Source organism: Rana temporaria, chromosome 4, assembly GCF_905171775.1.
Source record: "Rana temporaria chromosome 4, aRanTem1.1, whole genome shotgun sequence".
In the NCBI taxonomy this organism is placed as follows: Eukaryota; Metazoa; Chordata; class Amphibia; order Anura; family Ranidae; genus Rana; species Rana temporaria.
Window position 1 is genome coordinate 227,609,929 of NC_053492.1, and position 13,929 is coordinate 227,623,857.

General features: G+C 48.2%; 2 protein-coding genes across 4 annotated transcripts in view; both read left to right on the plus strand.

The window, feature by feature from the left end:
* KCNQ5 (potassium voltage-gated channel subfamily Q member 5) overlaps window positions 1-13,929 on the plus strand; it is a 751,481-nt gene that overhangs the window by 25,273 nt on the left and 712,279 nt on the right. The window lies entirely within an intron of this gene.
* LOC120937029 lies at window positions 7,116-13,189 on the plus strand. 2 transcript variants are annotated; one of them, XM_040349946.1, is made up of 3 exons: window positions 7,116-7,706; window positions 11,326-11,968; window positions 12,728-13,189. In XM_040349946.1, exons 1-2 carry the CDS (start codon window positions 7,205-7,207, stop codon window positions 11,919-11,921), a joined length of 1,098 nt encoding a protein of 365 aa, XP_040205880.1. In that variant the 5' UTR covers window positions 7,116-7,204; the 3' UTR covers window positions 11,922-11,968; window positions 12,728-13,189. The 2 variants fall into 2 exon arrangements, with proteins under 2 accessions (XP_040205880.1, XP_040205879.1); XM_040349945.1 differs by having other exon boundaries at window positions 11,326-13,189.

Here is a 13,929-nt window from a genome sequence, read left to right on the forward strand (position 1 = left end):
AAACACTAAAGTTAGTGTGAAACGCGTCAGTTGTCCTAGGTTCTGTTGCTGTGACTTGTAGTGCCTGTTTCCAGTTTTTCACATTAAAGACACGTTGGATTGGAGTGCGGTTGTCCTGATCATCTTTTGTTCTTAATTGCCTTGCTGTCATGCCAATACAAAAACTTCAGAACATTCCTAGTTACTGACCCAAAATGAGTATGCAGATGAGAGTTTTCAGTTCACTGTCTTACTTTCCTGAACGTTTGTTCTGGGTCAATACCTAGGGCCACATTCAGACTTTTCTAGTCTAGTGCAGAAATGCAAACATCTTAACATGCACAGCTTTAAGGTAGTTCATGCATTTAATTTTTTTGGCAATGCACCACATTATACCAGAAAATGCACCTGCATTATGTTTTCTGAAGCAGTGCACCACACCACCCTGTCGTGTATTACCATGGATTGTGGTGTGCTACAATGCATGTGCGTTCCTTTAGTGCGTTGGGGAGCCATTAAACAAATGTCAGTGCAACATTAATACATGCAAAGTGCGCCACTGTGTGTTGTGGTAATGCACATTACTGCAGTGCGAAGCCAGCCTGCTTTTACTGACTTCCCTTCTGATAATACTAGTTTCTTGGCTGGAAAGCCACCAGAGACAGCCAAACAACTAGCCAAACAACCTTCCCATTTTTCTTTGTACAGTAAAACCTTATATTGCGAGCATAATTTGCTCCAGAAACATGCTTGTAATTCAAAGCACTTGTATATCAAAGCAAATCTCCCCATAAGTAATATTGGAAACTTAAATGATTCGTTCCACAACCATTTATTCAAGGTTCTTCAGTTTATAATCCATATAAAAAGATTATAGCAATGTGACTATATTTATATATATTAAGCCCCAGTTTGGCATAACATATCAGTGTAATAATTTTTTATACTGCTATAACACCCCTCTACTTCGATAAATGTGTCAATTTGGTATATAATATTATGTGGACCTCTAAAGCCTCGGACACACGACCGGTTTTCCCGTTGGGAAAACTGCCATGACAGCCTTTCGACGGGAAAACCGGACGTGTGTATGCTCCCCTACAGTTTTCCCGATGAGAAAACTGCCTGACGGAAAAATAGAGATCCTGCTCTCTATTTTCCCGTCGGGATTCCCGTCGGACTGTTTCGCGACGAGAAAACCGGTCGTGTGTACAGGGCTTAAGACATTTCTGCACAACGGCCTTTGGTATTTGAGCTACACTAAGTAGTAAAGTGTTGGGTGATTATTTGAAAACATTGGCAGGCATGGTTAGATCAGTTCACCAATTTCAGAAGCTACCAGGCAATATTGACTAAAAAATACAAGATTAAATGTCGGTGAACAATGCTAATGTAGATCATCTGTTTGTGATTACCGTATTTATCGGCGTATAACACGCACAGGCGTATAACACGCACCCTAGCTTTAAGAGGGAAGTTTCAGGGAAAAAAACGTCCACAGCAACCTGCGTATGACACGCATCCACAGTTTACCCTTTATTTCCTGGGTGTTATATGCCAATAAATACAGTATTTAGTAAATGTGGTCCCTCAACAAATAATTCCTTTAGTAAATGCGATTTCTCAAAGCAAAATTGCTGCAGTCAGTGTGTTAGAATGTGTGAAAAAAAAGCGTGCTTAATGTTACCTCTTGGCTGCCAGAGGCCTTCAGTGTATTACTGGCCTTTCTCACAGCCAAGACTGTACGTCTGAGCTGTAAATGTAATTAGAATGACTTTGTTCTATAAAGCAGCGACAGAATGCCTGATGTAACCTGTAGAAAGTTAAGGAAACTTTGAGAACTGTTGAACTGATGGCATGAATACGATTCTCCATCAAGCAGAGTACATAATGAGCCACTGATTGAAAACAAATGTTTGCTTTGCCCTGAGGACTCGAATGTTTCTAGTGATTTGGAGGAGTTGCTACTGTTTTCCCACAATGTTTGCTTGTCATTTATGTAGTCTGTGGTTAGAATTAATGTCCTCTGTGACTCTGAAGCAGCAACTTGTTTTTATTGGACTTGTATCTCTCTATACGCAAATCGCACCTCATTTATTTTTTTTCTTCTACTTTTAGCAAACCATAAATGAATATTTCATCGGAAGCACTAGCTATGGTCGATAATGTTTCAAGCATGACTGGTAATAGCTGTCAAAGCTATACTTTTTCCTTGTTGATTTTATATAAGACTGGCCTGCACTGGAAACACAGGGGAAATGTGTCTAGTTCATGTTAGTACCTGTAAAAGTCAGTAGAGATATGGCTTTAGGTAATGCAGACAAAAAAAAGGAATCACAAACCTCAGCTTATTTCAGGTGCTATAGGATGGCTGCAAAAATACGTAAAAGGCTCAGAAAAGCATTAAATTTATGGCAGAGGTTTTCTGCCTTTAAAAAAATGAGATTCTCTGCTTGAGGCACCCTTGGGGGAACTACATTATTTTGGCGGGAAGATAGCAAGCATATAGAAGACCACGAGTACTGTCATATATCTAGTAAAAGTTTAAAGTGTACTCCATCTTCCATCTGTATCTTGCTATTGTCCAATGAGGACGTCCATTACATTTAGCAGCCAATAGCAAGGTTTGGGAATTGGAAGGGGGTATGCAAACATACTATTCTCCTCCCAAAATCAAGATTTGCATAATAGAATATACCAATTTTTGGAGTTCTGGGGTCATTTGAATAAAAACTAAGATTGTGTTCAGGCACTAGCAGGGGTCAAATCCTAGGGAATAAAGTGTGGGAACTCCCACCCAAGATCCACTCCCCCCACCAAAAAAAAAAATGATACGCGCATCTGCATAATTACTAAACCGCATGTTTTTTTTTCTTCGATCCACTGTACCTTAGTAATCCTTTATGTTACTGGCCGCTTCCTGTATATGGATTCATCGGGTAGTGTGCGGATATTCCTTCACTTCCTCGAGGCCGCAATGTCTCCTGGGAGCTTTTGTCATTGTTCCCAGGAGACATTGCGGAGGTCCGCCGCGAGTTAGCGCGGACCTGACAGTGACTTGAGCTGGGCATCGCCGCTTAGTGAAGGATTGGCTCGGCTGCTCCCGGCTGCTCTAGTCCTGCAAAGGGAACTGCGTTCCTGCTGCGAAAAAAGTGCAGGGACTCAGTTCCCACGCGTTCCCGCAGGACTTGAGCCCTGGGCACTAGGTACACCCTTCTTTATATTTCCCAGCAGGTCACACATTTATGCTTAAAGGGTAACTCCACTTTTGAGCCACAAAATAGCAAATAAAAATAATATAGCATATAATATAGCATATGCAAGCCATGTTGTAAAGTATTGTTGTTAAAATTACCTTTCATTTTCAATCTGCAGCCACTGTAATTTTCTGTAAAATTCAACGCAATATGGAAACCAATAATGCCCCCAGGAATTTTATTTGCTACTTGTGTGACTGGCTCACTGGTTTTCCCAGAAGTCTGCAGTAAGATAAAAATGAAATTTTAGGCACCCTAGGTCATTTTAGGCTAGGGTTGTCCCGATACCACTTTTTTAGGACCGAGTACAAGTACCGATACTTTTTTTCATGTAGTCGCCGATACCGAATACCGATACTTTTTTTAAATGTCATGTGACAGTTTTCAAACCACAATACAGACTAAGGATATTTTCTTTAGAATTATGAAGAACTCTAACTCAAGACATTATAAAAGAATAAAAATGAGTAAAAATGAATAAAAATGTTTTATTTGCTTGTCACGCAGTAGTAAAAAACTCAAAGAATTTTCATAGAACATGTTGATAAATACAAAAAAAGTATTCTATTTAGGTATCGGGAGCATTTGCGCGAGTACGAGTACTCCCGCAAATACTCGGTATCGGTCCCGATACCGATACTAGTATCGGTATCTGGACAACCCTATTTTAGGCAATAGGAATTTCAGTTTCCCAAGCGTTAAAGGGGTTGTAAACCTTTGCATTTATTCACCTTAACCACTTAAGCCCCGGAACTTTTTGCTGGCCAAAGACCAGGTCACCTTTTGCGATTCGGTCTACAATACTGTATAGGGGATAGAATTATGGCATTTTTTTTTTTACTAGTAATGGCAGCGATATGCGATTTTTATCGTAACTGCGACATTATGGCGCACACATCAGACACTTTTGACACATTTTTGGGACCATTGTCATTTTTACAGCGATCAGTGCTGTAAAAATGCTCTGATTACTGTGCAAATGACACTGGCAGTGAAGGGGTTAAAAAAACACCTTGCAGTGTCCTGCCCCCAGCCCCCCATTGTACTTACCTGAACCCCCGAATTTCCGTGGGCGCAATCCCGCCGTCGCTCTCTTCACGGGTTCTCGGCTCTTCATTGATTGGATAGATTGACAGTAACACAGCCATTGGCTCCTGCTGCTGTAAAAAAAAAAAAAAACAATGACGCGGGCGCCGAGTCCTGCATTCGGCAGCTATGGACGCCTAATGCTGGACACAGGTATCCTCCTTGGGAGAACGCTTCCCAGAGGGGGTTATCTGATGCGGGGAGGAGCCGAGAGAGGATGTTCGGGGCCACTCTGTGCAAAACAAACTGCACAGTGGAGGTAAGTATAACATGTTTTTTTTATTATTATTTTTTTTATTCAAACCTATAGTATCACTTTATCTATTTATTAAGTGTCACTAAACTCACATCATAAAAAAACTATCATTAAATCCTTTTTTGACATGCTTTTCATGCTCACTCATTTGTTTTCTGTGTTCTGCAAAAAACCTGGTTGATCCTGCTGTTCTCTATCTCTACCTCCTTTTCATACCCCCAATTCAGCAAATTTTTTTGCAGAGCAGTCTGAGGCCTTGTACACACGACCAAGGAACTTGACGGGCGAAACACATCGTTTTCCTCGTCGAGTTCCTTGTTAGGCTGTCGAGGAACTCGACAAGTCAATTTTCTCCATTCCCGTCGAGGAAATAGAGAACATGCTCTCTTTTTGGCTCGTCGAGTTCCTCGACAGTTTCCTCGTCGAAAAATGTACACACGACCGGTTTCCTCTGCAAAAAAAAAAAAAACAGCAAGTTTCTTGCTGGTTTTTGCCGAGAAACACGGTCATGTGTACGAGGCCTTAGAAACTCTGCACATGCTCAGTTTTCAGTGAGTTTCTATGCTGAGCATTTCCTCCCTATCACATCTGAGTGGCCCATGTGACTGTAGAGTCACACATGTGGGCTTGCCCACTAATCAGCTAAACACAATGGGGGTGGGATATTACATCTTGATTAATGGAGGTTTCACCTCCCTGTTATTCTAAGACACAGGCTGGAGGGGTGTGACACAGCCTGTGACTGGCAGAAATCCACTCACACCATGTTTTTTCCACAAATAAAAGATTTGATTTCAAATAGATATGTGTATGCCAATTTAAAACCGTTAATTTATATAATGTATTTGTTTTTATTCTGTATTCCAAAGACATTTTTTTTATGTTGAACATGTGACTAACAGCAGAGGACTAGAAGCTCCTACTGCTTATGTTTCCCTGCAGACAAGCGTGGAAAGATCTGAGTCATGTAACAGCTGTATATCGATTAGGAAAAATGTATTTAGATTTTTTTTCAATGAAAATAATTACGTGGTCATCATTCGCATACAGAAATAGAAGGGACATTGTAAATGAAACAGTTTGTGTTTAATATCGCTTTAAGGAATAAAGACCCTACGAGCCGGTTCACACTGGGGCGACTTGCGATCCGACTTCATGTCGCCCTAAGTCGTTCCAAGTCGCGCTGTAGAGAAAAACAATGGAAGTGAATGGGAGCGGTGTTAATACACACGACTCAAGGCGATCCGACTTCAGAAAAGGTTCCTGTACTACTTCAATCCGACTTGTAGGCGATTTGTACCCATTGATTTCAATGGAAGTCGCCTCAGAAGTCGGATCACTGTCTTATCTGAAGCGACTTTCCAGGAAGATAACATACATTTCTCAGGCAAATCTCTCCTGCCCTCCTCCCTCCCCCTCCCTCTCCCAGAGCTGATTGTTGTTTTATTGGCCACTGGAATATCTCCTGTCCTGGAGACGACTTCAAGTTGTGTTGTAAATCGCCCCAGATCGCCCTGTGGTTCATGTTCAAGTCGTGTCGGAGTCGCCTCTGAAAGTCGCCCTAGTGTGAACCGACTCTAAAGCTTTCCTCATTAGAACACAGAGAATGCACCAGCTGATTATAATGAACCAGTCCCTTCATTCTGAATCAGTCTTCAAAGAACATAGTAAAAGTATATATTTCTAAATTTCTGAAAAGCAACAAAAGATAGGACTCTGCTACAAAGTTTGTTGAAGGATAAGTACACCTTTGGGAACACGATACAGTTTCCACCCGATTTTAGGGTGGAACATGTAACATGTTTCCAGTGCTGCAGTCGCCATCCGCTGCCCACCCCCCTCCATGTGGCAGTTATTCAGGGAGAATTTACCCCCTCCCCCTCCCTGTGGCAACCATTCGGGGAGAAGTTCCCTGTATTAGCTGCCATTGTTTGGGCTCCGTCCACATGGCGTTATTCAGACACACAGCTCAGTGAGACAAGTTCGTAGCTGCAATGCAATGGAGGCGGAGGACAGCATGACAGGGTGTAGGGAACTTAGGTGTAGAAAGGGTTAAAGTTAGAGGGGGTGGTTAATAGGATCCTAGAAATTAACTATTGGAGGAGGTGAGGAGAGGGGGAGGAGAGTTCAGTGAGCTAGGTGATGCTGGAGGAGGGGCAGCATCAGTCCGGGGGAAGAAGCAAGGAGAGAAGTCCTGCAGCCTGTCTGTGTATCGGGTCAGCGCTCTGGGTCATCTGTGGAAAAGGCGAGGAAGGGAAGAAAAATGTCAGAGGTAGCCGGGTTGTTAGCGCAGCTTCAAGCTGTTGCGGAGGTCCACGGCGCGGACTGGCTGCAAAGCCAGATCACCGCCACTCTGCGGGGGGTGCAGCAGGCCCCGGTCGGGTCTAGGCCTGCTTCAACGCGCGCGAGGCGGTCGATACCGCCGGAGCGCTTTAGCCCAGATAATACCCCCAGGTCACAGCGTCGGGTGCGGAGTCCCAGTAGGCCCCCGTCGGGCCCCCCCGCCAAGCAATCTCAGTCTGCCACTACACGGGCGGGGGGCGGGGGGGCGGGAAGCGCGCAGCGCGGGGGAGCCTCTCGGGTGCCCAGGCCTACCTCCCCTGTGTTGGTGCAGGCCCAGATTCACATGGCTGTCCCCGGTGGCGATGTTCCGGTCGGGGGGGCGGCCCGGCGTGGGAAGGACCCTCAGACAGGCGCCGGCCTAGCTCGGTCCACAGGCGGCGGCCTCGCACGCGGTGGGGATGCGTTCAGGGATGCAGATGGAGCGACACCAGGCCAGTCACGTCAGTCGGGAGGTCCCGCCTCCAGGCACCGTTCGGAGTCTGGGAGGGTTGACCGGAGGGGCAGTGGTGCTCAGGCTGCAGCCGCAGTGCTGAGGGATGATCTGATTGAAGAGTTCAGCAGCGATGGAGACGAGAGCCCTCGGGGGGTGGTGGCTCCCATACCTGTCACAACGCCAGCTGTGTCCAGAGGTCGGGGAAGGAGTGAGGAGGTTCGTCAACGACCACACGGGCAGGCGGCGACCGGTTCCAGCAGCAGTGAAGAGGGGGAGCTGCCGGAGGACCCCGCGGAGGATGGACGTTATGGGAACCTGTCGGCTGGAGGACCTTCACGGCCGCGCCGAACCGGTAAGACTACATCTAATGTGGTTGCGGGGGGTAGGGGTGGGGTTAGTGCGCAGGACATTAGTGGGGGGGTGGCGGTGCTTAGTCCCTCAGGGGAGGGGGGTGTGTGGGATGCCTTACGGGAATTGTTACGTAGGCTAGATGGGGGTGCTCCCCAGGTTGCGAGCCCGCTGGGTCCTTGGGTCCCCCCGGTGCCAGTACCCCCCCTCCCGGTTCCTGCCCCCGCCGTTCAGGCGCTGACAGCGGTAGTTGTCCCTCCCCCGGTGCCGGCGAATCCAGGGACAGGCGTGGCAGGGACACAGACGGACAAGGACGGCGTGGGAACGGCGGCGGAACGCAAGGACAAAGACAAGGACAAGGACGGGGACAAGGTGCGGCTGGATGACGCGGCTAGGGGGGAAATTTACATTTGCTTTGAAGGGCCGTTGGGTGCCCATCTTAAGCCAGAGGTGAGGGAGAAAATTCAGAAGGACGAGTTTGTGGAAATATTTTCCCTGCTCCCGTTGGAAAAATTTCACCTCGACCGGGTGAAGCCGGACGAGAGCAAAAAGGATGAGGAAGAAAAACGTCGGTATAGGCTCATTCCGCGGACGTTTACGAATTGGCTACAGGCGTTTGCGATTATGGCTAGCGTGATCGGGGAAAAGGCCCCCGAGAAATGCACGGCCCTATTCTGTTACCTTGATGCCATTCACGAAGCGCATAGGGTGTACGGGGGTCTGGCGTGGTTGAGGTATGACGAACAGTTTCGTCAGCGCAGGGCGGTGCGTCCCTCCATCCGCTGGGACCATAAGGACATTAGCCTGTGGATGAGGTTGATGACCTCGACCAGGGCGGCGGGCCAGTCCTTTCCTGGGGGGGCCGGCGGCGCTTCCTCCGCGGGATCGCCGGCCCTCAAAAAGAAAGGGGTGTGCTGGCAGTTCAACGACGGAACCTGTCGTTTTGGAGGATCATGCCGCTTCAAGCACGAGTGCTCAGGGTGTGGTGGGTCGCACGCGTTCAATAGGTGTTTCAAACAGGGGAAGCGGGCCGGAGATGGCGCTGGAAAAGGGAATGACGCCGGTGAGACTGGAAAGGATGCTGCCTTTTCTAAGTAAGTATCCGGACAGGGCGGCGGCGCGTTTGCTAGAGCAGGGGTTCGGGGAGGGTTTCGTGATTCCGAGTTCGTTGGCGGAGGTCCCTCCGGTGGCGGACAATTTGCGGTCAGCTCTGCGACATCCGGGGGTGGTGTCGGCTAAGCTGGCCAAGGAGGTGGCGCTCGGCCGGATGGCCGGCCCGTTTCGGGAACCACCTGTGGGGGGTTTGGTGGTGTCCCCGTTGGGCGTAGTTCCGAAGAAGGAAGTGGGTCAATTTCGGATGATACATCATCTGTCGCACCCAAAAGGGGGGTCGGTCAACGATGGTATTGATCCGCAGAGTTGTGCGGTTACCTATACATCATTTGATGCGGCGGTGTCTTGGGTTAGAAAGTACGGGAAAGGGGCTTTGATGGCAAAGACGGATGTGGAATCCGCCTTCAGGCTGTTACCGGTGCACCCCACTAGTTTGCGTTTGCTGGGGTGCCACTGGCAGGGGGAGTATTTTGTTGATCGTTGCCTGCCGATGGGTTGTTCCATATCGTGCGCTTTGTTTGAGACGTTTAGCTCGTTCTTTGAATGGGCGGTCAGGGAAGTGGCGGGGGTGAATTCCGTCATCCACTATTTGGATGACTTCCTGTGCATAGGACCCCCGGACTCCCGCTGTTGCGGGGTTCTGTTGGGTACGGTACAGTATTTGGCGGAACGTTTTGGGATCCCCTTGGCCCCCGACAAAACGGAGGGCCCTGCGTCTGAGCTGGTGTTCTTGGGGATCACCATTGACTCGGTGGCGATGGAATGTAGGCTACCAGAGGATAAGGTGTGGGCTTTGAGGGGGGAGGTCAGTGAGGCCCGGGTGAAGCGGAAGATTCGATTGAAGGAGCTCCAATCCTTGTTGGGGAAGTTAAATTTCGCGTGTCGGATTATTCCCATGGGACGCATTTTCAGCCGAAGGCTTTCAGGGGCCACGGCAGGGGTCCGGGTGCCAAACCATTTTGTGCGCCTGACCAATGAACTGAGAGACGATCTGAGGGTTTGGGGAACGTTCCTGGACTCTTTCAATGGTCGTTCGATGTGGCAGACGGGGCCGGTCAGCAACGCTGACCTGGCTCTATTTACCGATGCGGCGGGGTCAGTGGGCTATGGGGCCTATTTCAACGGACGGTGGAGCGCGGAGCCCTGGCCGGAGTCTTGGAGGGCAGCAGGGTTCCTCCGGAACCTGGTGCTGCTGGAGTTGTTCCCCATCGTGGTGGCGATGGAATTGTGGGGGGAGTTCTTCAGGAATAAAAAGGTGCGCTTCAATTGCGACAACATGGGGGTGGTGTGGGCGATCAACAGCATATCGGCATCCTCGCCCCCGGTGATTAGGTTACTGCGGTACTTGGTACTTAAGTGTCTCAAAGTGAATGCCTTGATATATGCGGTGCACATTCCTGGGGTGGATAACAGATTGGCGGATGCTTTATCTCGTTTCCAGTGGGCGGAATTCCGGATCCTGGCGCCAGGGGCAGAGGGGCAGGGGGAACCCTGTCCTCAGAAGTTGTGGGACATTGCACTGGAGTCGCCGCAGGATTGATTCGGCAGTCGATCAGCGAGGGAACGTGGCGAGCTTACTCTAAGGTGTGGCAGGAATGGTCCGCACTGAGGGAGGAGGTAGGAGGGTCGGAAGATCCAGAAGACCTGCAGTCGTTGGTCTTATACTTTGTGTGCTGCAATTACGAGAGGGGAACCTCGGGTGGCGCCATTAGCAAAAAGATGGCGGCATTGGCTTTTTTATTTCAGATGGCGGGCCTCAGGGATTTTACAAAATCCTTTGTGGTGCGCAGGGTGTTAAAGGGATACAGGAAGGGCAGTACTACACGGGATTCCAGGCGTCCGGTGTCGTTCGCGGTCCTGGGTACGGTATTGGGGAATTTGGAAAAGGTTTGCGCATCGCTTTATGAGCAGATACTTTTTCGGGCTGTTTTCGTTCTGGCCTTTTTTGGGGCATTCAGGGTGGGGGAATTAGTTTCCCCCTCCAAGGTGGTGGGGGGAGGACTACGAATGCAGGACGTTAGGTGCCTGGAGGAATCGGTGGTGATTTGGCTTAGCCGTTCGAAGACGGATCAACTAGGTAGGGGCGTAAAAATAGAGTTGTTCCGGGGGAATTGTCCACTAACATGCCCGGTTGAGGTGGTAAGGCGGTTTTTGGGCGTTCGCCCAAAAGGGGGGGAGGCTCTGTTCATCCATCAAAAAGGGGAATGTTTGTCTCGGTTCCAGTTTACGGCGGTGTTCCGGAAATGTCTGAAGGAGGGGGGTCTAGTCCCGGGAGAATATTCGGCGCATTCGTTTCGAATAGGGGCAGCAACGGAAGCGGCAAGGGGAGGCCTGCCTGCAGATTCTGTAAAGCGGATTGGCAGATGGGAGTCTAATAGATATAAACTGTATGTACGGCCTCATTTGTTGTAAACAATGAGGTATCGGTGGTTGACAATGCTGATGTTAATGTTTTCGGGGGGTTGTTTTTGGTCCTGCTGGGTATCGTTTTTCTCTTTTATGTCTTACAGATCCCCAAGGTTGTCTGATTTGGATCCTAGGACATTCATTTGTGTTTTGGGGGGCAAGAAGGGCGGATGTCAAGCCTGGGGGGAGACAGCTGGGGGTGCCCAGGGAGGAAGGAAGGGTACGATGGATAGGGATTAGGGGTCTCATGTGGCAGAAGGTGTTACCCGAAGTTCACAGGGGGGCTAGCTTAGACAGGGCCCCGGACATTTTGGTGATACATGCGGGGGGGAATGATTTGAGCGTCCGGCCGATGCGCCAGGTGATCAAAGACATACAATGGGATATACGCCGACTGCGGGCCTCTTTCCCTGACCTGATCATTGTTTGGTCAGATATTGTGGCTCGCATGGCCTGGAGGGAGGCCAGGTCATTGGAGCGTTTGGATAAGGCCCGGATAAAGGTGAACAGAGAGGTGGGCAGGTTTGTGGTGCAGCAAGGTGGGATAGCGGTTCGCCATTCAGATTTAGAAGTTGAGACTTGGAGGTACCTGAGGGGGGACGGGGTTCATCTCAACCCGATCGGGATCGATCTTTGGGCTCTGGGATTGGAGGAGGGCGTTAGGAGGGCTTTCCTGGTGTGGCGGCGGGCCCAAGTGTGAGGTGGTCCCACTTGTGCCGCGGTGGCGGTGGGTTCCCCTGCCGTTTGGTAGAAATAGACGGTGGTTAGGTAAAAACGGTGGGGGGGCATAGTTACAGGGATGGTGTCTGCCTTGGTGGTCTGGTGTCAGTCTGGACCACCAGGGGAGAAGTGGGTGGGTCTGTGGTCAGCTAGGTCTTCGAGTCGGTAGTCGCGACTGGGGACATGTCGTTAGCTAAGAGGGTACCACAGGCCCAAAAGAGTGATCAGGGGTTGTCAGGGGGACTGACAACCAAGGTATGGTTAAAAGGTTTAACAATTGAGGAATAGGTTAAATATTTAAAGTTGGGTGATATATATATGTATATGATGGTGTATATATATATATATATACAGTTTTTGTATTTGTTAATAAAGGCCTACCAGGCCATTTTAAATCCAGCAGGTGTCAGTGTGATTATTGGGAAAGGTTTAATGTTAAGGGGTATATGCTTGTATTGGTTGGTGCGGTAAGTTATCCGGCTGCCCTAGTCAAGACAAGTTCGTAGCTGCAATGCAATGGAGGCGGAGGACAGCATGACAGGGTGTAGGGAACTTAGGTGTAGAAAGGGTTAAAGTTAGAGGGGGTGGTTAATAGGATCCTAGAAATTAACTATTGGAGGAGGTGAGGAGAGGGGGAGGAGAGTTCAGTGAGCTAGGTGATGCTGGAGGAGGGGCAGCATCAGTCCGGGGGAAGAAGCAAGGAGAGAAGTCCCACCCTCCCGCCCTAATTATAGGAGTTAGGTGGTTTTGACAGTACAGGATGGCGGTGGGTTCCCCTGCCGTTTGGTAGAAATAGACGGTGGTTAGGTAAAAACGGTGGGGGGGCATAGTTACAGGGATGGTGTCTGCCTTGGTGGTCTGGTGTCAGTCTGGACCACCAGGGGAGAAGTGGGTGGGTCTGTGGTCAGCTAGGTCTTCGAGTCGGTAGTCGCGACTGGGGACATGTCGTTAGCTAAGAGGGTACCACAGGCCCAAAAGAGTGATCAGGGGTTGTCAGGGGGACTGACAACCAAGGTATGGTTAAAAGGTTTAACAATTGAGGAATAGGTTAAATATTTAAAGTTGGGTGATATATATATGTATATGATGGTGTATATATATATATATATACAGTTTTTGTATTTGTTAATAAAGGCCTACCAGGCCATTTTAAATCCAGCAGGTGTCAGTGTGATTATTGGGAAAGGTTTAATGTTAAGGGGTATATGCTTGTATTGGTTGGTGCGGTAAGTTATCCGGCTGCCCTAGTCATGTCTGAATGAACTACAAGCCCCGACATCCTTAGTGGCTGTTGGCTTGTATTCTCATTGAACTACCATGGTGCTGTGGAGCAATGTGGTAGTTCATTAAATGTTCCTGTATGTCGGGGAGTATTGGCTTACCTGCACGGGATGTATGGGTAAGCTGATGCACTGACAGAGTGCAGGAGACCTGCATGGCATCAGCAATCTGCTGATCGCTGGAGAAATGCAAAAAAAAAAAATAATAAATGCACATTTTTTTTTTACCTGCAAAAATGTGCATTTATTTAAAAAAATATTAAAAGTGAACGTTCCCTTAAGCCTCTGCAATATACATAAATCGTAATAAAAGTGAAGTTACTTTTTAAGCATACACATTAACATGTATAAAAGCACTTGTTAGTTTCCTGTAAATGATCTCCATCCTGCCTGTGTTCTCACATTCGGCCTTTCTGCTTTTCAGCTTTCTGTTTATGTTATCAGGCAGACTAGTTTGTTTTAGTTGACTAGGGTTGCAATACTAAGCTACAGTCTTTATTTAGTAATTGAATAATTCTAGAGCAGTTTCTTGGCAATAAAATAAATGGCTCTATAATGTCAATTAAAGTTGTCATGGACCCTCAGTAAATAAGCACAGCCTGTATTATCCAAATATGTCTAGCACTTGGCCTGATCTGAAAGTGAAATCATTTTGGATTTGGATTTTTGACAGATACTGCGAGTTCATGCTCTCTGCCTTGTATAATA